This window comes from Salvelinus namaycush, chromosome 11 (genome assembly GCF_016432855.1).
Source record: "Salvelinus namaycush isolate Seneca chromosome 11, SaNama_1.0, whole genome shotgun sequence".
Classification (NCBI taxonomy): Eukaryota; Metazoa; Chordata; class Actinopteri; order Salmoniformes; family Salmonidae; genus Salvelinus; species Salvelinus namaycush.
In genome coordinates this window covers 14123755-14148383 of record NC_052317.1, presented here as the reverse complement: position 1 = coordinate 14148383, position 24629 = coordinate 14123755, and the positions used below count along the sequence as shown (strand labels likewise).

Here is a 24629-nt window from a genome sequence, read left to right as displayed (position 1 = left end):
CAAACTAATCATTTGTAGAACTATCTTGTGGACCGGATTGCGTGCTTCCTCAAAACACACACTCTCTTTCATCATTTGAGAAATGCACACAACCTGGTCTTTAGGGCACTACTCTCTCTGCCTCTCACCCCTTGTAGTACTGTGTTGTGGGCAGGGTGCCAGCCTTGAGGAGCTGATGCAGCAGCAGGCCCATCCGTTCCCTGGCGATGGCGCTGCGCTCCAGAGTGTCCTCCAGGCCGTTCCGCACAAACACAAAGAGCAGCGGGGCGCTGTTCAACTCCCCTACACACTGCAGCGCCTCCTACAGGGCCGGACGGGGAAGGACAGGGGTTTAGTATTACAGCAGTTAGCTATGCAATGCAATCGCCTCTGATTGTGTGTGTGTACCTTCATGTTGTCGATGTGGCCTGTGTGTGTGTGTTTGTGTGTGTACCTTCATGTCGTTGAGGTGGAGGTACTCCTCAATGATGGCTCTGGACTTCTTGTCCAGCTCCTCCTCGGTCATGGCCGGTTTGGCCGGAGCAGCGGGGGGAGGGGTGGGGCCTGTCTCACGCTTCACTGTACAGATACAACACACACAGTTACACACACTATTGTACACAAAAACACATTATACACATGTATCCAGCGTGTGTGAATGATGTATGTGTAGAAGTGTGTGTGTGTCAATGTGTGTATAGTCTCTTACCAACAGCCTCCTTACTAGGAGCCCTGTCCCGGCTACCACTGCCTCCTCGGTCTCGGCTGCCTCTGTTCCGGTCGTCAGACATGCTGGCTACACGCCGGACGGGGGGTTCCGTAGGGGTGCGACTATCGCTCCTACGCTCCTCTGTCTCGCGGCTGAAGCTGCGCTTGGTGACAGGCGGGCGGGCATCCCGACTGCTGTCGCGCCGCTCAAAGCGGTCAAACCTGTCCCGGTCCCCGCCGCGGTCACGACTGGAGCTGGACCTACGGAGAAGGAGAGAGATATTGGAGAGCGGAGAGGAAGGAGAGATGGGAGAGTGGGGGGGGGGGGGGGGGTAGAAAATCAAGGTGTGTAAGCAAGAGTCGGGGGCAGAGAGAAAGATCGGGAAGAATGAGGGGAAACGGAAAGCAAAACAGCAAGAGAAGTACTGACCTCTGGGGGACCCTGCGGTCAGCGTCGGAGGACGACGCTGGTGGAGCAGACTGCTGCAAGGCAGAGAAACGGTTGCCAGTGGCCGGACGGCCAGTCTCCGCTGCTACAGAACAAAAGGATGGAAGGAATGAGCGAGAGAGAGATCAATACACGCATATTACACAAATGCCAAGTGTGTATATATAGGTGTGCATGCATGCATTTTAAGTGCGTATAGTACAGTGACACATATATATGTTTTTTTTTACACTTGTGTGAGGGATGTCAGTGTGTGTTTGAATGAAGTAGGCTTCTACCCGACTCCCTGTTTAGGTTGCCCTGTGTTTGGCACGTGTGCGCCCATATGTGGCCCTACCTTGTTCAGCTCCGGCGGCAGGCTTGGCTCCTGTGGTGCCTCCACTGCTGCCCTTGCCCCAGCTGCCCCACATGCCCTTACCCCCGAGCTGGGGCGCAAGGAGCTGGTTGTTGAAGTCCAGAGCACCAGGCTAGTGGGGGAGAGGTCAAAAGGTTAAAGGCTGAGAGCAGAGGTGATGACATAAGTATATCCATCTCAACGGGGACTCGACTTGGTAAAAATGGCTACTGAAGTGACGCAAGTAATATCCCTGAGAACACAAACTCTTCACCTGGTCATGTGATCGCAAAAAGCATCCTTATGAGCTACTGAAATACAATCAATACACTATTGCTTACCTTCCCTCTCATAATTAGGAACCCCATTCGTGTTGGTTTAGTAATAAAAACACGTTCCTTAATTAGTTGCGAACCTTAAAACCGCCGCTCACCTTGGTGATCTTGCTGAGCCGGCTGGTATCGATGGGTCTGTTCTTGGTGGAGATGGGCACTGTGTTCCAGCCTTCGTCCTGGGGCTGGCTGCCCCTAGCCCCCTGGCTGCCGTGCTGGCCCCCACGGCCCCCCTGATCTCTTCCTCCTCTGTCTCGGTCTCCCCCCCTCCCGTCTCTTCCTCCTCCACCACCACCGCTACCACCTCCTCCTCTTCCACCACCACCTCCTCCACCACCACCACCACCACCACTGTCATTCCTTGACATAAGCTGCTGTTGGACCTTGACCAGCTGCATTTGCTCCTCTCGCTCAGCGTCTTTGTGGATCTGGTCTATGGTCTTAGGGCCCTGCTCCCCTCGCCGGGGCACCCAGCCGCTCTGGTGGAGGGAGAAAGGGGGAGTACTCTTTCAAAGTCTAAGATTTAGCAACGTCTTTAGAGCCATCTGATAAATTAGAGTATGGTTACTGCTGTGACGCCATGATTGTAATGATACTATTGGAGAGAAGACAAACAGAGAGGAAAGAAGAAGTGAAAGAGAGCGCTGAAGGGGAGAGAGGGAGGAGGGGATGAAGTGAAGGACAGAAAGATACAGAAAGATGGAGGGAGGAAGGGGAAAGAGGAGCGAGAGAAAATGAGAAAGGAGAGAACATTGTACAGAGAGGGATGGAGGGAGGTGTAGTTGTACCCGTCTGAGGTCGATGACGTCCTGCAGCATGAAGCGGATCCTGGACGAGGTCTTCTTCTCCTTGATGATCTTGTCCATCTGAGCAAAGTACTGGTCCATACGAGGCTGTAGGGACAAACAGAGGGACACTCAGACTGGTGTGTGTGGCCATTCACATTTCTGCAGAGGAAATATGTCCGATATCAGTATGTGTGTCCGTCCCTGTGCATTAGTGTGCGCACATGCCTTTGTGTGTCTGTGTATGTGTCTCTCTCCGCGTACCTTGGCCTTCTCAAAGTCCAGGTCCTTGCCGATGGTGGACAGCAGTCTACAGAGGCACTCCAGCGACTCCTCGTCGTGGTTCTTCACCAGCTTGACGATGCAGTCGTGCATGATGGCCTCCGTCAGCATCTTCAGCTTGAACAGCTCGCCGATGAACTTGATGTTGCCCAGCGACCGCCGGCGCGCCTTGTCCTTCGCATCCTCCAGCTCCGCCTTCAAACCGGCTTTGTCCTCCTGGGAGACGGGAGGTGAAAGGTCAAAAGGTCATTTGAAAGTAAAGAAAGCTGTATTGCCCAAAATGCACCTGCTCTGAGGGTTAGGGACGGAACAGAATGTGATTCTATCTTTGCTAGTTCAGCCACAGACCTCGGAAAAAGTGAAAAACAGCAAGTCAAATGAATAGTCAAATAAATGGATTTAGATTTTTATGAGGATACAGACCAATCTTGTGATATTGGCAATATGAACAAGGGTTGGATATGAATATAACAGAATGCATCTGTTATGAGGTTGTGTAGACAGGATGTGATGTCGTACCTCTTTGGCGGCCTCCATCTCCTTCTGTTTGGCCTCAAAGATCACGTCGTCGTCCTGGTCCTTCTCAAACTCCTTCTGACAGCGGTTCAGCAGCAGCTTACGGAAGTTCACAGTCACCCCCGGCTTGTCTGTGGTGGGCACTTTCAACTGGGAGGACACAAGGAAAGGAAACAAGGAACAAGTCATGTTGAGTTCAAGGTCAGTTTCGTTTATGTTCAGTAGAGGACTGGCTTAGAAAAGTACACTCAAACAAATGGATGAAGACAGAATTAAAACAGAAGGGGAGAAAATAACGAAAGAGGGCTTCTCAGCTCCTCGAGTTCTTCATTTCCATCCCTATCCTGCAGTGTATGGATGTGCATCTTTCCCTTTCAAGACGATTCCATACGCATCTAGATACATGGGCTCCCAAATGATACATTTTAGTTTGAAACGATTCAGTTTGATGCACTAACATTTGTTGCAATAGAAACATTCATTTTCCATTCTAAATTCAAATCTGCTAGGGACTCCCGAGTGGCGCAGCGGTGTAAGGCACTGCATCGTAGTGCTTGAGGTGTCACTACAGACCCGGCTTTGATCCCGGGCTGTGTTACAACCGGCCGTGACCGGGAGCCCCGTAGGGCGGCGTACAATTGGCCCGGCGTTGTCCGGGTTAGGGGAGGGTTTGGCCGGGGAGTGCTTTACTTGGCGACTCCTTGCTGCGGGCCCAGAGCGCCTGCAGGCTGACTTCGGTAATCAGTTGAAAGGTGTTTCCTAAGGCACATTGGTGCAGCTGGCTTCCGGGTTGAGCAGGACGGTGTTAAGAAGAGCGGTTAGGCGGGTCATGTTTCGGAGGACGTGAAAGTCTGCTGCTGATGGAGCTCATGAGCTGGGCCTCTCTCAACTGGATCTGTCTGAGCTGACGTCTGTCTGTCTGTGTGTGTCTGTGTGTGTCTGTGTGTGTCTGTGTGTGTCTGTGTGTGTGTGTGTGTCTGTGTGTGTCTGTGTGTGTGTGTGTGATGATGTACGTAGACACCTGATCTGAGCCATAAGGGAGATAAGGCATCTACCACCCCACTACAAGAACTTGTCATGTTTTCTTTGCACATTAACTGTTTAAGCTAATAATGTACCAATAGTTATCGTTTACAAAACGAGCTATGACATGGCCAATGAACAGAACAACTCGGTTGTCACAAAATATGAGCTATTTTCAGAAGGCAGAATGTAATGAGCAACATTTTTTTAGTTAACCGGCAATTCGTAACGGTTCAATACATTTTCTGACTGATGCACTTGTATCTTTAACATTTGAATCGGGTACCAATGCGTACCGGTGACGCGTTACATCCCTACTGCACTGGTCCAAACACATGGCTCAAAGTAGAGGCAGAGAGAATGAAAGAAAAAAAGACAAACACAAAATGCCCAAACAATGTCAGTCACGTCACTCACCCCCATAAGGCAGCGGCACATGTTGGCGTAGGCCACGGAGAAGTTGGGCTCGGAGATGGCCTTCTCAAATATGAGATCGATCACTCCCTTCAGCCTCTCCTCCGTGTCGATGGTCAGCTCTGTGACCTGTTTCATCAGCTGCTGGAACATCTGAGGGGTCAGCTTGTTGAGGATGGAGCGGACCCTCTTGAACAGCTCCTGGGTCTTGGCCTGCTCGGGGTCGTCGCTCTCCTCCTCCTCGGGGCCGGTCACCCGGCTCCCCGCCATCTTCACCGCGGGCTTCCAGGCTTTCTCTGCCTTGTTGAGCTCCACGTCGCCACCTAGCGATGAGGAGATGATGATCTTGCGGGGCTCCTTGCGCTGGCCCTGCTGGGAGCGCCGGGGTCCTGGGGGCTGGGGGGAGAGGAGAGAGAGAGAGCGAAGAGGGGAAAGACAGGAGGGAGAAAGCAAGATCGGTGAGTTTTTAATTTTCCCGTTATTTTACCAGGTAAGTTGACTGAGAACAGGTTCTCATTTACAGCAACGACCTGGGGAATAGTTACAGGGGTGAATGAGCCAATCGTAAACTGGGGATTATTAGGTGACTGTGATGGTTTGAGGGCCAGATTGGGAATTTAGCCAGGACACCGGGGTTAACACCGCTACTCTTACGATAAGTGCCATGGGATCTTTAATGACCTCAGAGTCAGGACAGCCGTTTAAAGTCCCATCCGAAAGACAGCACCCTACACAGGGCAGTGTCTCCAATCACTGCCCTGGGGCATTGGGATATTTTTTAGACAAGAGGAAAGAGCGCCTCCTACTGGCCCTCCAACACCACTTCCAGCAGCATCTGGTCTCCCATCCAGGGACTGACCAGGACTGACCCTGCTTAGCTTCAGAAGTAAGCCAGCAGTGGTATGCAGGGTGGTATGCTGCTAGCCAAGGGTAGAGGGATAAAACAGAGAGAAAGAACATCATGTAGAGGAGATAAGAGGGACATGATGTCTATGAACTTCAAACACACTGGTCTATCAATCAATTCACAACTTGAGCCCAGCTTTAGACATAAACAAGGTAGAGAGCAGTTCCAGTCTTAGAACACTATTCAATGGTCATTTTTAAATGCTCTCAATAAATTACTGGTGGTCGACCAATTAAACCATTTGTTTTCAAGCAACGTGTGACAAATGATTGATTTCTATGATTTGGAGAGTGAGGTAATGACATACTTTGAACTATGACTAATGCTTTCCAAGAGACAGAAACAACAGCCCACACGTAACCAAAAGAAAAAAGGTCGATCTTGGTCTTGAATTATAGGATCTATATGCACTGACACCAGAGGCATCTGGATGGATATAACCCGTTTCAGCAAAGATGTGTGCTCGATTTTATACACCTGTCAGCAATGGGTGTGGCTGAAATAGCCGAATCCACATACTTTTGTGTATATATAGTATATTAAAAATAATATATTTCCAAAGAAAAAATATATATATGGGGGATTGGAAATGGAGACCAATTTCCAATTAAGCCTCAATCTCTCTGCAATATTAAATATGATCTACCCCCTAAAAAAAATGTAAGTGTCCACTATATAACTCCATACACGGACCCACACTGCGATACTCACTCCCATATGGTCCCTTCCAGGGCCCCGTGGTCCCCCTCCCCCACCTCCGGAGGACTGTCTGCCCAGGTTACCCATGAAGGCGGGGGTGAAGTCTGGCCCGGCGTTCATCATGTTGCGACCCGGCTCCGCTGGACGCATGGGAGTCTTATTAGCCTACAGAGAGGAGAGAATTAAAAACCTATGAATTTAACATTGAAATTAGTATCGGGACATACTAGAAAAGCACATGAATGAGCTATGGGAGCATAATTGCTTTACTTAGTTGTGAATAATACATTTCTAACTGGATGCCTATAAAAAATAAATTAAAAAATAACCATATTGACTCATTAAATTGTTATTTCTTTCCTTCAAATGGTATAGTTTACCTTATCCAACACCACATCGCAGATAAGAGGCAGGCCCTCGGGCTTGTTCATGCTGGCACCAATGTACCGGAAGCCCAGCAGGAACTCCCTGTCGTACCTCTTCTTATCCTCCGGGTCGATAGGCTTCCATTGCTCTGTTGGGAGGAAAGGGTGGAGGAGTGGGAGAGTTTGAATGGGCGACGGACTCTTTATACTGCTTAACGTTGTTGGAACACATCCAACCAAATCTATCAGACCACTCTTGAAGAGACATGCATTTCGGGAGGGATAACGCTGGCCATACACATGCATGATGGGGTCTTTGACCATTCACGATGAGACTTTTCACTTAACAGGAAATTGCCGGCGTCAACGAAGATAACTGAAGTGGGCCACCCACCTCCTTTGTACTGGTACTTGAGGTCGCCTGGTTTGAGCGGGGGCGCGTCGGCGCTCTGCTTGTCCTCCTTCTCCTCCCACGTCTCGTCTGGCGCGTCGGCGGTCGCCAAAGGGGGAGGGGCCACAGGGGTGGGCTCCGCCGGAGTGGACAAGGGCTCGGGGGCAGCTGCCGCCGCCTCCTCCTGTATGGATGAGAGTTGGGAGAAGGGACAGGACAATTGGAGGGGTAAGACGGAGTAGAATGAAGTTGAGACCCCTACAATGCTGTCAGGATTTGGGGTGACAATCTTTTTTTCTTACATTTTTGTTTGTTTGTGAGAGAACAAGTTTAAAATTTGCATACCGGAAGTTTGACCAAAACTTGCGGTGAAGTGAAATGTTTGTCTCGACAGATATACCAGGACTCCAGGCACAAAGAGGAGACCAACGGTGCCATATGCCAAGTTGCTCTTGCACTGACTAATGAACAGTCCAACCGGAGTAGCGGCTGGACTGCTGTGCTGGGAGTAACAATCTTACACGTTTTTCAAGGTTTACCACTGGTGCACCTTCAAGTGGTCATGGACAACTGTTCCGAATCGCTCATGACTTTAGAAGGCCGCTCTGTTCTACGCAAGCAGGCACAGGAGTAGATACAAACGCACCTCTTTGAAGGCATCCAGCATGTCTCCAATGGCTTCCTTCTTGTTCAGCTCCTTCATGTTCCTCTTCTTCTTTGGCACAGACACAGCAGCTAGGAGAAGAGGGTTACATCAAACAGTTACGTCAAAACCTGAAGCCACACCATCCAGAACCCGTCTGCGCCAGCCAAACCCTTGGTGCACACAGTACTTCCTGACCAAGTGAGCCCGACCAGTAAAAACCCTCCCCTCTCACCTTGCATAGACGTGTCCTCTGAAGGGCTACTGGCCAAGGGCACCGTGGCTGCATCCTCCTCTTTCTCCTCCTTCTCCCCCTCCTCTGCCACGGCAGCAGCTGCAGGGCTAGCAGTTTCCTGAGGTGTGGGAGCGGCAGGCTCTGTGTTGGGCATTGCTGTCCGCTCTTGTGCGGGCACGGGGGCGTCTACCTCGTCGGGGTACTCCTGGGGGAGGCCGTTGGACAGTGGCGTCTGCGCCTCGCTCTTCTGGGCCATGGCGGGCTCCGCCTCCGGGACAGAGGGAGTGACGGCAGGAACAGGGGCAGACACGGGCACAGCAGCAGCATTTTCCTGTTTTGGCGCTGTCGGCTCGACCACGCTCTCAGTTTTAGTGGGTGCTTCCACAGACACCACCGGCTTCACGGCCGGGGCGGAGTGTGTGATCGTTGCCTTGGCAACGGGGGTCAAAGGTCGTGGAGCGGGTTTAGTGTGTTCATTAGCGACCGCCACCGTAACAGGCGCCACTACCTCTGGCTTGGTGGTAAGCACAGGCTCCTCCATTACCTTCTCTACATTCTCCTCCTCCACCACTACTACTTCTTCCTTTTTATTCTCTGCCTCCTCTTTCTCCGCTACCAGGGCAGGAGGCTTCTCGACGGCTGATGGGGCGGCCGATGGCTCTTCCTCAATGGGAGGAGCTTCGGGAGTCACTGCCTTTCCCGCCAGGCTCACACCGGCATCCACCGTGTCGCTGACTTGAGCGATGGTGGTGGTGGGGGGTGGTGTCTGCACCTCTACAGGGGGAGGGGAGGTAGGAGCTGCCGGGGGGGAGGGGGAGGTGGGAGGGGCCTGGTCTTCCTCTGGTGGAATGGCCTCCTCGGCCTTCCCCGCAGCCGTGGGGACAGCCAATTGGCTGACGATCTGTTCGGTAGGTGGGGCTGCCTGGCTATCTTTTTCCTGTTTGGCCTCAGCTGGGACGGTGGCAGGCTCTGGGGTCACCAACGCAGGAGGCGGGGTCACGGCGGCCATCGTTTTGGAAACTGTGGGTTCCGTGTTGTCATCTGAAAAAATACATAATAATCAGTTCAGAACCGTTTTGGAACTATTACGTAATATCAATCAATCATTGAAGATCAAGTTCATTGTTTACGTCATGCTGTTCTACTCTCTATGTAATGTGGAAAATCTCAGTATGTAAAGACATTGTAGTACCAAAAGACCTGGGAGGACGCTCACCTGTTCTCGTCATCATAGTGACGGGCTTTGTAACTTCTCCGTTGGTCTGGGAAGGACCTTCTCCCTCTGCAGTGGAAAACTAGTGGCAGAAAACGAGGAGCACCGTCAAAACTAGCGTTTAGTAGATTTAAAAAATAAACACAAATATGTTGTACAGTGTTTTTTAACGCTATCCTATTGCCTTGATCAAAACCAGTCGAGTTGAGAGTTGGAGACAAGACACAACAACCTAAAAGTAAACACTAACTGAATGCAACCGTTCTGGAACAGTTGGCTTCCATTCCAAACTTCCTGGTCTCCTCTATGACATCACCTCTGTGGAATCATCTCAAAGACACAAGATTCCAAACTTGCGTTGTGAGCTCATCACTGGGAACGATCCCAAGGAGGTGGCGAAATCAGGGGATGTATTGAGGGATGGGAAACATTTAGCGTTGAATGTATAGAACTAGAATGTATAGAGCGGACACGGCTCCATCTGAGACATTCGTATCTGTTCTACATGATACATTTCTGCTTTTTTTCTACATAGTATATTTGATGTCCTCATATGATAAATACCAATCACAAAGTTTCAGGATGTGAACAGCAATAGAGTTTTAATCATTGGACAACAATGTTCCTGAATGGTCTGTGAGGTTACATTGTCCTGAACAGGCAGGCCCTAGTGGGTTGCGAGGCATACCTGTGATGGGGGGGTGGAGGTGGCCCTTCCCCCGGACATGATCTCCTCTGTGATATCGCGGCCCCCCTGGTTGGGGTCTCGTATTCTGATCTGAAGAGAAGGATGAAGTTGAACAGCCAACAGTCAGACTACTTCACATTAGCATATTAACCATCACTCGCCAGGCCGTCACTGTAAATAAGAATGTATTCTTAAAAATCGACTAGCCTGGACAGTATTCACTAGACGCCAACAGATGAAAAACGCAATGAAGGGACTGGCTATCCGTTTTCGTTTCCCATCGCAAAACGTTTTGCTACGGTATATACTGATGAATACAAGCCTGGTTAAATAGGCCTAAATAAATGATAGTCCCCTCTTCTCTTCTCCCGTCATCCCTCTTACCATCTAAACTAATCTATACTTCTTTCCCGCTGTTCAATCTCCATCTGTGTCACGAGGTTAGTTGCCTTTAATCACATATCTAGGGTCACATTACCCTGAGGCCAATTCTGATCTAGGAACAGATTACCATCCCCCTGGTTCTATCTTTAACCATAAGGGGGAGGGGGGAGAAGATATCCGTGTCTGACCCTGTATAAGCGGTAAGGGGCAAGATGTACTACTCCTGCACTGACCTCAGCAGCGAGGTCATAGTATACCAGCTGCCCTCTGACCTTTATAGGGCTTTTCCAGTCCTAATATATACCCTGGTATTATACTAGGGAAATAGTGTTCTCAACAGTGTAGGCTGACACTAACGACTTGTTAAAAGAAGCATCAACAACTTCTGAATCCCCTGAACAGTTGCTTTTTATAAGGAAAAGGCCCAATTGATATGCTAACAGTTAACCGTTGTCATGTTCACGCACCCAGAAAAGTCCCAGTCCGGCCCCATGTCAGGGTCTTTTTCAGGTGGAAAATCAAAAGCCTGCGTCTTCAGGTCAAACACCAGGGGTATAGTCTTAAAGTGGAAAAGCAAGATTAGTTTGTGGTACAGTACCGCTATGCGCTCCCTCTTGGGTGCCGGTGGTTGGCTCGGCGGCGGCTGAGGCGGCAGGGCCTGTTGCTGGGGCTGGGCGGGGCTTATCATGACAGGCGCCGTTTGGACAGGGGGTGTGTGGCTGTACTGGGGCTGGGCCGGGTAGTAGGCACCTGCTGTGTGGGGGGGGGGGGGGGGGGAGTCAAACACAGCACGGAAAGCAACACACAATCACACACTAAAATGACCACAAACATACCATAAAGACTAAACAAGCATTGAAATAACCACACACTGAAATAGGAACATGTTAAAATACCCACGACAGGGCCTAAAATAAAAACACCCGCCTGATACGGGTTGATTGGCATTGGCGGGTACGACGTCTATTTTACCAGCCACGTTGGCAGTGCATTTCACTCGCATTTGCGAATAAGAATAGAGTTAGAAGTGAAGAACGAGCACATTTACAGCAAAATAAATAGCTGGTAGCTAATCACACAAAGCACTATAATACGCCAGCTCCCACACTGCCTGGCTGGGGAGCTGTGGGCACTGTGATTGAAGTGCTGAAGACTGATTTTAGAAGCGCTGAGCACAGGCAGAAATGTTGGTCTAATTCACTCTAAAGTCTACTACAGTGAGACTATCTTCCTTGGCTATTACAATGTCTTGTTCACCAGCTGGGTTGTCTCCAATGGGTCTGCTTCAACTGCTAGCGAAGACCTGAGATATTTTAAGATGTAGCCGATGTCACAAATAATGAAATAACATTGAGCAATATTACCACATCACTTAATACTAGTAATACATTTGTTTAAGAAACATTACAAAGCATGCTCCTCCAGGTTATTTTTTTTTGAGGGGAGGGGGTTTAAGTGGCTAGGGGACCAAAAAGTTTGTTTCAAGCCCTGACCCACATGCACCTGGAGCAAAATAAAACAATGTATACACAATGGGGGGGGGGGGGTTCAAACCAAACAAAAACAACTATAAACAAAACTACAAATCAAACATGCAGATAAAGATGCAGCCCTGCACACACCGCGCAACACACAAACACACACACTTACTCACCGGGGTAGCGCTGGGAGGTGAGAGGAGCGCCGTGGAGAGAGAGACGCCCGTTCTCTCGCCCGCCCCCTCTCCCCCCACCCCCCCGCCTTTCCCTCGCAGCCAGAGAGGGCTCTGAACACGACAGGGGGAGGAGAGGAAGGAAGCGAGGGAAGGGAAGAGAGAAAAAGGAGAGAGAGAGAGATAGGGAGGACAGGAAGAGACAGATGCAGAGTGAGTGAATGAGAAGGGAACCAGAGGTAAGCAGGGTGTTAAGGCAGTAAGAGGCAGCAGGTGAGAAGACAGAACACAGACTGATAGAGCCGAACCAAAGCCAGAAGAAAACACACACACACACACACAGCCTTGGATCCTTAGAGAAACAAAGACCACCATACACACAAACACCTGCCAGGCAAAACCACCACAAACAACCAGCAAAGCCATACGGTAAAGAACCTAAGATCAACTGACTGACCAACTGTAAGATCAACTAAGATCAGGCCCTAAAATTAACACCCGCCACCTGCCAAATGCGGGTAGATGTCGGCATTGGCAGGTAAGACTTCACCAGCCACGTTGGCGCGTGGTCAGGGTTCCACAGTGCAAGCATTTCACTCGCATTTGTGAATAAATATAAATCAAGTGTGAAACTTTTATAGTAAAATCTATTCTGCTGTAGCTGTTTTCAAAGTATTTCAGCCATTGTTTCATAGCTGGAAAATGAAATCGCACAAAGTCAAAGAACTACGAAGCCTATATAGAGTTGAAGTTTACATACACTTACGTTGGAGTCATTAAAACTCGTTTTTCAACCACTCCACAAATTTCTTGTTAACAAACTACAGTTTTGGCAAGTCGGTTAGGACATCTACTTTGCGCATGACACAAGTAATTGTTCCAACAATTGTTTACAGACAGATTATTTCACTCATTATTCACTGTATCACAATTCCAGTGGGTCAGAAGTTTACATACACTAAGTCGACTATGCCTTTAAACAGCTTGGAAAATTCCAGAAAATTATGTCATGGCTTTAGAAGCTTCTGATAGGCTAATTGACATCATTTGAGTCAATTGGAGGTGTACCTGTGGATGTATTTCAAGGCATACCTTCAAACTCAGTGCCTCTGCTTGACATCATGGGGACATCAAAAGAACTCAGCCAAGACCTCAGAAAAAAAAATAGTAGACCTCCACAAGTCTGGTTCATCCTTGGGAGCAATTTCCAAACGCCTGAAGGTACCACGTTCATCTGTACAAACGATAGTATGCAAGTATAAACACCATGGGACCACGCAGCCATCATACCGCTCAGGAAGGAGACACGTTCTGTCTCCTAGAGATGAACGTATTTTGGTGCGAAAAGTGCAAATCAATCCCAGAACAACAGCAAAGGACCTTGTGAAGATGCTGGAGGAAACCGGTACAAAAGTACCTATATCCACAGTAAAACGAGTCCTATGTCGATATAACCTGAAAGGCCACTCAGCAAGGAAGAAGCCACTGCTCCAAAACCACCATAAAAAAAGCCAGACTACGGTTCGCAACTGCACACGGGGACAAAGATCGTACTTTTTGGAGAAATATCCTCTGGTCTGATGAAACAAAAATAGAACTGTTTGGCCATAATTACCATAATTATGTTTGGAGGACAAAGGGGAAGTCTTGCAAGCCGAAGAACACCATCCCAACCGTGAAGCACAGGGGTGGCAGCATCATGTTGTGGGGGTGCTTGCTGCAGGAGGGACTGGTACACTTCACAAAATAGATGGCATCATGACGAAGGAAAATTATGTGGATATATTGAAGCAACATCTAAAGACATCTGTCAGGAAGTTAAAGCTTGGTCGCAAATGGGTCTTTCAAATGGACAATGACCCCAAGCATACTTCCAAAGTTGTGGCAAAATGGCTTAAGGACAACAAAGTCAAGGTATTGGAGTGGCCATCACAAAGCACAGAACTGAAAAAGCGTGTACGAGCATGGAGGCCTACAAACCTGACTCAGTTACACCAGCTCTGTCAGGAGGAATTGGCCAAAATTCACCCAACTTACTGTTGGAAGCTTGTGGAAGGCTACCTGAAATGTTTGACCCAAGTTAAACCATTTAAAGGCAATGCTACCAAATACAAATTGAGTGTATGTAAACTTCTGACCCACTGGGAATGTGATGAAAGAAATAAAAGCTGAAATAAATATTTCTCTCTACTATTATTCTGACATTTCACATTCTTAAAATAAAGTGGTGATCCACATTAAATGTCAGGAATTGTGAAAAACTGAGTTTAAATGTATTTGGCTAAGGTGTATGTAAACTTCCGACTTCAACTGTAGCTCATTCCACTTGCGCTGCAACACAGCCTTGCTGTGGCCTCTGCGCATGTGAAGATCTGAGTCAGATTCATTTTTAGAAGCCTACCCACAGGCACAAAAGTTGGTCTAATTTACTTGAAACTAAAGTCCACCGAAGTGAGACTGTCCTTGTGTTTCTTCACTATTTACATTGTTTTGTTCACAAGCTAGGTTGTTTTTCTATCTTTGAGTTTCAACTGCTAGGGAAGAGAACGCTTCTACTAGTCAGACTCAATCTCAGAGGCACAAACATGACGAGTTGCGCTACCACGGTAACCTCCCGCTCCGTGAGCGTTTTTGTCTCATCTGTGATACAGTATTTTGGTTAAAAGACTCAGGTCGGGCCTCCCGGGTGGCGCAGTGGTCTAGGGCACTGCATCGCAGTGCTAACTGCGCCACCATAGTCTCTGGGTTCGCTCCCAGGCTCTGTCGCAGCCGGCCGCGACCGGGAGGTCCGTGGGGCGACGCACAATTGGGCTAGCGTCGTCCGGGTTAGGGAGGGTTTGGCCGGTAGGGATTTCCTTGTCTCATCGCGCTCCAGCGACTCCTGTGGCGGGCTGGGCGCAGTGCGCGCTAACCAAGGGGGCCAGGTGCACGGTGTTTCCTCCGACACATTGGTGCGGCTGGCTTCCGGGTTGGAGGCGCGCTGTGTTAAGAAGCAGTGCGGCTTGGTTGGGTTGTGCCTCGGAGGACGCATGGCTTTCGACCTTCGTCTCTCCCGAGCCCGTACGGGAGTTGTAGCGATGAGACAAGATAGTAATTACTAGCGATTGGATACCACGAAAATTGGGGAGAAAAGGGGATAAAATTTATTTAAAAAAAATAAAAAATAAAAAAAAGACTCAGGTCACAGGCTCCCGAGTGGCACAGCGGTCTAAGGCACCGCATTGCAGTGTTGCGGCATCACTACAACCTGGGGTTCGATCCCAGGCTGTGTCATTACCGGTTGTGACCTGAAGTCCCATAGGGCGGCGCACAATTGGCTCACCATCGTCCAGGTTAGGGGAGTATTTGGTCAGGGGGTCTTTACTTTGCTCATAGCGCTCTAGCGACTCCTTGTGGCAGGCCGGGCGCCTGCAAGCTGACTTCGGTCACCAGTTGAAAGGTGTTTCCTCCGACACATTGGTGCAGCTGGCTTCTGGGTTAAGCGAGCGGGTGTTAATAAGTGCGGTTTAACGGGTCATGTTCCGGGGGGAAAATTAAGGGCTCAGGTGACAAAAAATATGATTTAATATATCACATTAGTTACTTCTTACTAGTAATTAGGGATGCAATGAGACACCGTATGTTGTCGAACCGTTCAACACGCACACGTGTACCGCGGAATTACGATATGCCTGTCATTTTCCAAGACGTAATTATTGCGCTGCAGACTACACGCACGTTGTACATTCAGATCCACAGAACCAGACGCGCAACTTGAGAACAGGCTTGGCAGGCAACTGCTTGGGGCCCCAGGCCATTAGGGGTCTCCTGAGGGCTGACAAACTTTACCTCACGGCAATGGCTCAAAATGTGGCAACCGCAGTGACCGCAACCCCCTCCCCTTAAACAACCAAACCAATGGACGATTTGCAATGACATCTCAGTAGGAAACCTCCCTTAAGGGGGCCCCATGAAGAGAGAGGAAACTAAAAACAAATATTCTCTCAGCTCCAACGTGACAATGGCAAGCACTAGCAAAACAGAGAGAAGCAAATTTGAAGAGGCACAGCTGTCTTTCAAATCCGCTGTGTGGGAACATTTTGGCGTTCAATACGATGATGAGGGTAAGAACCCCAGACAATAAACAAACAAAGTACAGTCTGCAAGCATTGCTTTGCCACTGTCGGCTACTCGAGTGGAAACACTTCTAACGTGTAATTTAAATCGCCATCACTCGACCGTATCCCTTGCAGGTGGAGCTGGAGCAAGGAGAGTCCACTTGTTAGCGAAAACACAACAATCTCTCGCTGCTGCCTTCCAACAACAATTTGCGACAAATTCAGAAAAACAAAGAAATAACGAAAGCAGTGGGAGTATTCATAGCCAAAGATTTGCAGCCCTATTCAGTGGTTACTGACTCGGGATTTCATCACCTGATGAAAAATGTTTAACCGCGTTAACCAGGGTGGCAGAGTAGCCTAGTGGTTAGAGCGTTCTGCCCCTGAACAAGGCAGTTAACCCACTGGGCCGTCATTGAAAATAAGAATTTGTTCTTAACTGACCTGCCTAGTTAAATAAAGGTTAAATAAATACATTTTTTTTAAATACGGAGAGAAATTGGATACGAACCCTATCAAGCTCTCTCCACTGATAGTTGGACCTCCAGAGCAACTCAAGGCTACCTCACTGTGACGGTTCACTATGTACTGAATTGGGTTGATGAAGGGGTAGCCCTTGAACTAATGAACGCTGTGACGGAGTGGAAGCAAGAGAGACCAAATAGCACAATCCCAGCCACTACAGATAACTCACAAAACATAGTGAATGCCATCCGTGAAGCTGATGGGTTTGGGCCCCCACATTGGATGTTTTGCACACATCCTGAACCTTGCAGCCAAGAGGGCAGTCTCTCTCTCAAGGCAGTGTCCCGCCTCCTGGGGAAGGTCAGAAAAGTGCCTTCTCCCCCCCCCCCCCACAAAAACACCACTGCTCACCAAGTTGACAGTCAAGCAAGAGATACCAAAGCACAAATGAATCCATGACATCCAATCCATCACAACCCATTGGAATACCACACGTGACATGCTGGAACATTGTGGAACAGCAACCGGCCATTTACTCTGCTGTATTGGACAAGGCGGTGAAGAAGTCGGTCAAAGACATAGCCATGCTGACTGACAGTGAACTGAAGCAGGCAGAAGAACTCATTTTGGCTACTCAAACAATGACAACTCTCATGAGCAGTGAAACCTCATCAATGATCCCTCGAAAGACAATGATTATCAAATCCATGGCACCAGGTCCTGAGGACAGTGCAACCATCAGGGAGGCCAAGGAGGCCATCACTCAGGACTTGGAGAGAAGATACACAGACCGGGATCTTCTGGACTACCTTCACAGATCTACAGCCCTTGATCCAAGGTTTAAATCCCTGCCAGCCTGCTGCGACAGAGTCCACAAGGACCTCAAGGAAATTGTGGAGCATGAACATCAGGTATTTGATCTATTTTTAATGATATTGCTTTTATCATGTGCGTTAAAATGTGATGAGATATGTGTCACTTAACAATAATTGTATTATTATTTATTATTACCAGCCATTTTTCTTGCAGTTTCAAGCAGGGCCATCCACAGAGGAAGAAAATGCATCATTATCCCCTCCTCAAAAGAAGATCGCCATGGCAGAGTTATCTGGGGAGCTTTTCAAAGCAGAGGAGCAGACCAAGCCCTTTTCCAAAATGATTGAGGTGGTCACCTCATACAAGGCAGCAGATTGCCTTCATGTGGATGCTGATCCTTTTGTGTGGTGGAAAACTAACCAGTCAAAGTTCACCCATGTTACAAAACTTGCACAACAGTGCCTCAGTGTCCCGGGAACCTCTGTTGCAAGTGAGAGTTCTCGCCAACGCAGGGGACATTGTCAGTGCAAGCCGTTCTCGTCTTGCTTCAGAGAATGTTGACATGCTTATCTTTTTACAGAAGAACCTAAAAAGAACCTCAAAGGAATAGATATCTCATATAGGGTACCAACTTGATGTTGCACTTTGTTATTTGTACATTTAAATATTGCCTATACAAGTACGTACCCTGTTTATTTAAAGAAGAGAAGGCAAAGAACCTACAGGTCGTCAAAGTTAAGAAGCACTTTCAATTTGAATGTTAATCTCCCCTTGATTTCATACAGTAGAGACAGAAACCAGGCCTAGTCAGTCATGCTGCCATTTTTCTGAATGGAAAGTTTTGTCTATAGGCAAAATAAAGAGTTCATTGTTTAAAGGGTGCTGTGTTATGTTTCTTAAATATAAAGATACCGAAACCGTACCGTGGGCCCACTGTCCGTTGCATCCCTACTAGTAATGTATTGTATTGTTGTATGTATTGTTCTAGAAACATTACAAAGCATGCTTGTTCGTTTTTTGTGTTTTGTTGGTGTAATTTTAGCAGGCCAAAAATATTTTGGCTGGTAAAATGTATTGTTTTTATCTACCTGCCACAGTGGCTGGTGGACCAAAAAGTTAAATTTATGCCCTGACTAAGAGCAACTGTAAAATAAACACAGCTAACTAACTAGCCATGGTTGTGGTTCTAGCAGTGACTGCAGTTCAACACTAGGTTTTGGTTCGAGTTCCAGCTGCTGATCTAGTCGTGCCTGTGGTTCTAATCCAGATTGTGGTTGTGGTCATGCTTGGCTGTTGGGCCACGGCCCAGAGTAGAGCCCCTTACCATAGGTGGGGTATTCAGCCGGGCTGGTTCCTGGGTAGAAGCCTGCTGTGCCGCTGGTCACAGGGTATTGTGGACTGGGTGGCATGTAGGGAGCCCGGTACTACAGAGAGAGAGGGGCAGAGAGGACACTTAGAACTGTTTAAAGGTATAGGACAGTGAGTTACCTGTCCTAAAGGGGTCAAGCTTCTTGTTTGCTGCATTTCAGTATAGCTACAACAGTATGTTGATTTTAGACTTTTTGGTGCTGGAATACTGTACGAGAGGTGTTATACAATTAGGATTGCAAAATTCCCAAAACTTCCACGAAATTCCGGAAAGCTGTGAATTTGATGGAATCTTGCAACCCTATATTCAAATGAAGTTAACCGTTAACATAAAGTCATCATGACCGGTTGTGGCACCTGTCCAGGGGGGATGAAGTAGCCCTGAGGGGACCCAGGAAAGGACAGCTGCTGCCCAGGGATCATCATCATCTGGGAGCTGGGCTGGTAGACGTGGGTGGGACCCACCGGACGAGGCCCGCTGCTGGTCTGGACCCGGGGGGCACTGGTGGGCATGGTGGCCCTGTTGGCATAGTAGGGCTAGAGAGATAGAGGGGAGAGAAACTGTCAGTATATTTCTACGGTATATTTGAGTGTGTGTATGAGCGAAATGGTGAGCTGTGTGTGTGTGTGTGTGTGTGTGTGTGTGTGTGTGTGTGTGTGTGTGTGTGTGTACTGCGGTGTTAAAATGTCACATGTTGAAACTCAGATGGTTGAGGTAGGTCAAGACTCCAGAGAGCTGAACACACTGCACACACGATGACTGCCAGGGGGTTTTAGTTTGGGATTTACAAGCCTGTGTTGTGAAAAACTGGAAACCTCATGGGTGCATGTTCATAGAGTAGCGAGTATGAGAATCCCCCATGACTGACAGGGAGTGGCTATATCCATCCTGGCCCAGTATTTACAAAGCGTCTCAGAGTAGGAGTGCTGATCTAGGATCCGTTTGGCTTTTTCGATAATATTGAATACGATTCTATGGACAAATCCTAGATCAGGACTCCTAGTCAAAAGGCACTTTGTGGATACAGGCTCTGGTTAGTATTTCAAAGGAGACTGGGAATTAGACTATAATAGGACGGAGCAGGATTAAACTGAAGCAGGAGCAGCTACAAGTTTCAACAATGATCATAGCTAGCATCTACCCAACAAAAGTATTTTGCAAATGATCACTGATTATTGTCAGCCCTTGGGCAAGGGTCGAGAATAAACTTTTGGACGTTAGTTCTATAGACTCAGACTAAACTACGGCTAGGTTAGACGAACCGAGAGGAGGGTGAGAAGGAAAAGAAGCTGTTACCTGCAGTGCCCTGTATCCGCCCTTCAGCCGCACAACACGCGGGCAGAGAGCAAGAGAGAGAGGGGGGGGGGGGGTGAGAGGAGGACAAGAGAAGAGCAGAAGGAACGAGAGAATGAGAAGAAGCAGTATATCACTCAGCCACTAACAGTTCGCTGCTGACTACCAGAAAATATGAAGCCATCAAGTAAAAATAAAGCTAGAGAGTTAAATCCACAAGGAACTACCGTAGGCGTGTTCTAGTTTCATTCAAGCCTCTTGATCGTAGGCCTGGCTGATGGGTTGGCTGGCACTTTGCCTGATTAGGGAAACTAATTTATACATGGACAGGTGAAATGTAAAAACCAATGGACCCTGATGCCTAGGAACTTTACTGTATAGTCCTACAGTGGGTGGAATCAGATGTAACCAAGGGCAACCTATGTAATTAGCAGCCTGAACACATCACTACTGGAATCCTTGGTCCTGGAGAGCCACAAAAGGGCTGAGGATTATAGCCCGGCACTCTACTCATGGCCTGGATTGATACTTTTTGAAATATTTCATTCAAAATCAGGTGGTTTTGCATCTAGTTACAGCTGGGTCTGATCAGTACTAAATTGGCTGTTTAGCCTCATCTTTCTCTGAAGTTAAATTGCATTCACGCACAGCGGTCTACTTTCAGGTTGGGATGACAGACATTTTGGGGAAGGTGAGGGGAGTTAGTACCTGTTGGTGTAAAGCACGAGGCCCTGCGGCGAACTGGGAGGGAGGACAGCAAAAGAGAGCAAGAGATCAAGGTTGGTAGCCAAAGACACTTAAACACAAACAGGTTGGACCAAAGCGTTACAGTTGAGCAAGAGTTGGAGTTAACAGCGTAACAGAAGCTTGGACATTTAGAGAGCGTGAGCAAAAGAGCAGGAAATAGAATGAGAGAGATTTAGAGGGCAATACCTGTCGCGGTTGCGGTGAAGAGTTCATTTGTTGAGGTGGTGGGGTGGCGAAGACGAGAGAAGGGGGCTGTCCTGGGGCATAGGCAGCCTGGGAGAAAAGGGAGGGAGAGAAACACAACTACGTTAGTTAGATAACTTCCTGCCAAAGATGGGTTTTGTTCAATAGGGTACAATGTAGAAAAACATTTCAAAATGGAAAACAAAAATGTGCATCCTTATTGGACACGTTCAGGTAGCATGTCCCAGTTTCAAAACGTTCTCACGTGCTTTTTCCTAATGAACGCTCCCCTGACCAGTCAGCACACGCTGGGTCTTGTCATTGGCTCTCACCTGTGTCAGTCCAGGGGAGGGGGAGGGGTGTGGGACAGAGGTGGGTCCCGTTATAGACTGCGGTGGTTTGTTCATTTCACTTGGTTCTGCATTAGGGTGGCGCTGACTTGCCAGCCGATCTGAGGAGGAGGAATAGTTAGCAAAACAACAAAAAATTCAAAATCAACAAAAAACCACAGAAGACTGCAATCTACCCAGTTTCAAACTAGTCGGACTAGGCTATGGTGAGTAGACTAGATATACAATAATAACCTGGACACCATGCCCAGTGACCGATGAGCGAGCAGCCTCAAGTTAACCCCCTATGAAGTTCATGGGCTTCCACTAACAGGGTTGTCAGAAGTTGTGACAGCATTGTTGTTGAGCCGAGTTCCAAAATTGGAAATGGGTTAGTGGGTTTGTCTGCGCTATAGAAAGGTTGTCCCGCCAAGCAGCAAGGGTGGTGTTTACTGACCCTGCCCTGATAACAGTAATGCCTCCTCCCTGTACCCTTCCGCCAATACACACTTATTTTCACCTCCCTATATCCCTCCTTCACTTTCCACTTAGTCTTCTAGGTTTAGCCTCTATCAGCTGGGGAAACTTGCATATACCTCTTAACCGCTATTTAGACCTGAAACAAGAGAGAGATCACATCCGTCCTGAGGTTGAATTGGGTTACGGGTAATTACCACATCTCCACTATAGGGGCAGTTGAACCATCTATTGATCCTCCAGGCAGATGATAACAATAAAATAAAAAACACGTCGCACCATGACTATCGTCAACTCACATATTGATGGGGGAGATAAATTTGACATGACACGTGGATTAGAAGGCGAAAAACCACTTACTGGGGTCATGGGGTCCGAGTGGCGCAACGGTCTAAGGCACTGCATCTCAGTGCTAGAAGACGTGATCGGGAGTCCCATTGGGCGGTACACAATTAGCCCAGCGTCGTTCGGGGAGGGTTTAGCCGGAGTCGGCAGTCATTGTGAAATAAGAATTTGTTCTTAACTTGCCTTGTTAAATAAAAGGTTAAATAAAAATCTAAAATATATATTCACTTCTCTGCATCCGTTCTTGGGGATTAGGCTCACGCTGGCCTGAGCTGGTACATTCACTCACGCTCAATTGAACTAACTGGTTAGTTAGTATCAGAGAATGTATTGTTTCAGGTCAAAGTTCACTTGCCAGTAGCCTCTATTTGATTGTAACAGATTTCCCCAATTTTTTAGATACGTGCTGGTTAGTGGTTACAATGTTTGAGATTCTCTATATTTTCTGTATACTTTTACTGTTAAGCATGGGACTACTGAGAAATTTAAGAGGTTTCGCAAATTCCCATTACTTATTGCTACAGTGTTGCCATTAATTCAAGCATGAAAAGAAGTAGTGTCAAACTGTTATCACATGGTCGAAAGAGGCGATCCCACATTAGGAAGACGTGTCATATGGCTAGCTAACTACTAGCTAGCAAGTAGCCGGTGTTAGCCATGTTATCCCATCTGTGGCTCGCCCATTCTTTGGTAAACACATTTTAGGCACTAAATAAAAATAAAGACCCTGAAATAACCCTATGATAACACGATCGGTTTGTGGTTTGATTCGGTACAACTAACATTACTGATGGGTCAAATTGCAAGGAAGGCCTTCTAGCATGCAAATACCGCCGGGGTCCAATGATAGTGGATGTCAAACACACTCCACTAGCTAACGCGCGCTAGCTAGCTAGCTAGCCTGTGTGGTAGTTTACGTGTCTCTCATAGTAATGTCGAGTGACTGATAAATTCTGCATTGACATGTCGACACAACATTTGTGCATCACAATATTAAAGATATTACTTTCTTGGTATCCAATTGAAATAGTTGATACACTTTCATATGTTAATTGGTATGCTAGTCTTGCGATCAGAATGAATTCATTGTAGGCCCAACCAAGCCGCACACATAGAAAAACCAGCATGACAATTGCCTTACCTAGATTTAGCTATGTTGACAGGTCGGATTAACCAACGTTACATATTTTAAAACAGTGTGATTTAAAAAACTCATGTGTAAATTGCCAGATCTGCATTGAAGTAAAACACAAGCTAACGAAATGGTGATGATGGTTAGTCAATTTGTTTCGAGGGGAACTGTCATATTGAACGTTCAAAAGAGGGAAGATTAGAAAGCTAGAAAGAGGTGGCATTAACATTCCAGGCTAGCGTTAGTTCGCTAACTAATTTACCAATACGTTCACCCACTTCAAACACCGACATGAACTGGCATTAGTTTAAACTCAAAAGGTTAGCTATCAAGCTCGTTTTGACTAGCAGACAGCGAAAGCCAATATTCCATTTTAGCTAACTAGCGGTTTTACATGTAGCTAGCTAACATGAGCTACTCTTCTAAACTAGCTAGCTAAGCTAACCTTGTACATGGACTGACAGAGCAGGGCCTTCATCCAATTGTCTTTCAAAGATCGATAGCAGGTAGCCAATACTGGATTCTTACCGGTTATGAATTGTGTCTGAGGGATATGAGCGAAGACTGGAATCAACAGTGGAAAATATATATTACACCCGATCGTCCATTACTTAAAAATTGTAGTGTAGTTTCTTGTCCTCTCCTCCAAATGGAAAGTGGTGCCCTTATTGGGGTGAGTGCTATTGCTGTCACTTGTTCTTTAAATCCATGGAGCGTGCAAAAGTGAGTAGAGCATAAAATGTATTAATATAGCACTTGAAGATTATTATTGACAACTCCAATGCCTCCGGAAAAAGCCTCTGGACCGGAGGTCCATGATCAAGGCGCCGATGGTGACGGATTGCCGGTAAAATACACAATCTACTGGGGTTTCGTTCGGTTTACAGCGAGGCCATGTTGCAATGCATTCTCGTCCGCTGGAGCCGGCCGGACGGTGCGCCTGGTAAGTCGCATGGGTACTTCCGGGAAAATCGTTAGTTGATGACGCATCCTCCGTCATGTGACAGTGGACACGAACATTAGCGTTTTGCACTTCTGTACACAAACTTCATTTGCGTGTTGTATAAATAATTTTTAAGAGCTTTTATTGCATAATGTTGTATTCATGTTGTATTCTTGAGAAATTACATATTCTCAAGAGTAGACATTTGTTTGTAATTGATCAAGGCCAATAACTTGACATGTCTGTGCTAGGCCTACACATATAAGAAATATGTAATTTAGTCAATAAGTTATTAATTGATATAATACAGTAGTTTTTCAATGAAGAGGTGGCACAATGCAGAAGTAAATAGTGATAAGAATGAGTCAATCAGTGGTGGTTGATGTATATCCTTCAATCTTTCTCAGGGGTCACACAAACCCCACATGATTGTGGA

General features: G+C 47.5%; 1 protein-coding gene across 5 annotated transcripts in view; it reads right to left on the bottom strand.

The window, feature by feature from the left end:
- LOC120055855 (eukaryotic translation initiation factor 4 gamma 1-like) overlaps positions 1–24190 on the bottom strand; it is a 28639-nt gene extending 4449 nt beyond the window's left edge. The window contains exons 1-24 of one of the 5 annotated variants that reach the window (XM_039003873.1): positions 23779–24190; positions 21300–21418; positions 20971–21057; positions 20041–20061; positions 19101–19280; positions 18700–18799; positions 10945–11099; positions 9963–10052; positions 9278–9356; positions 8062–9102; positions 7830–7918; positions 7187–7367; positions 6808–6941; positions 6440–6592; positions 4825–5217; positions 3388–3534; positions 2851–3084; positions 2590–2694; positions 1903–2280; positions 1473–1602; positions 1118–1220; positions 689–948; positions 434–558; positions 129–301 (exon numbers count right to left, since the gene is read on the bottom strand). In XM_039003873.1, coding sequence (XP_038859801.1) covers positions 129–301; positions 434–558; positions 689–948; positions 1118–1220; positions 1473–1602; positions 1903–2280; positions 2590–2694; positions 2851–3084; positions 3388–3534; positions 4825–5217; positions 6440–6592; positions 6808–6941; positions 7187–7367; positions 7830–7918; positions 8062–9102; positions 9278–9356; positions 9963–10052; positions 10945–11099; positions 18700–18799; positions 19101–19280; positions 20041–20061; positions 20971–21057; positions 21300–21374 — 4433 coding nt within the window. In that variant the 5' untranslated portion in view covers positions 21375–21418; positions 23779–24190. Of the gene's footprint in view, positions 1–128; positions 302–433; positions 559–688; positions 949–1117; positions 1221–1472; positions 1603–1902; positions 2281–2589; positions 2695–2850; positions 3085–3387; positions 3535–4824; positions 5218–6439; positions 6593–6807; positions 6942–7186; positions 7368–7829; positions 7919–8061; positions 9103–9277; positions 9357–9962; positions 10053–10944; positions 11100–18699; positions 18800–19100; positions 19281–20040; positions 20062–20970; positions 21058–21299; positions 21419–22133; positions 22402–23778 lie in introns of those variants that run through there. The other 4 variants (XM_039003876.1, XM_039003875.1, XM_039003874.1 and 1 more) reach the window with 4 other exon arrangements.
- Positions 24191–24629: the final 439 nt, after the last annotated feature.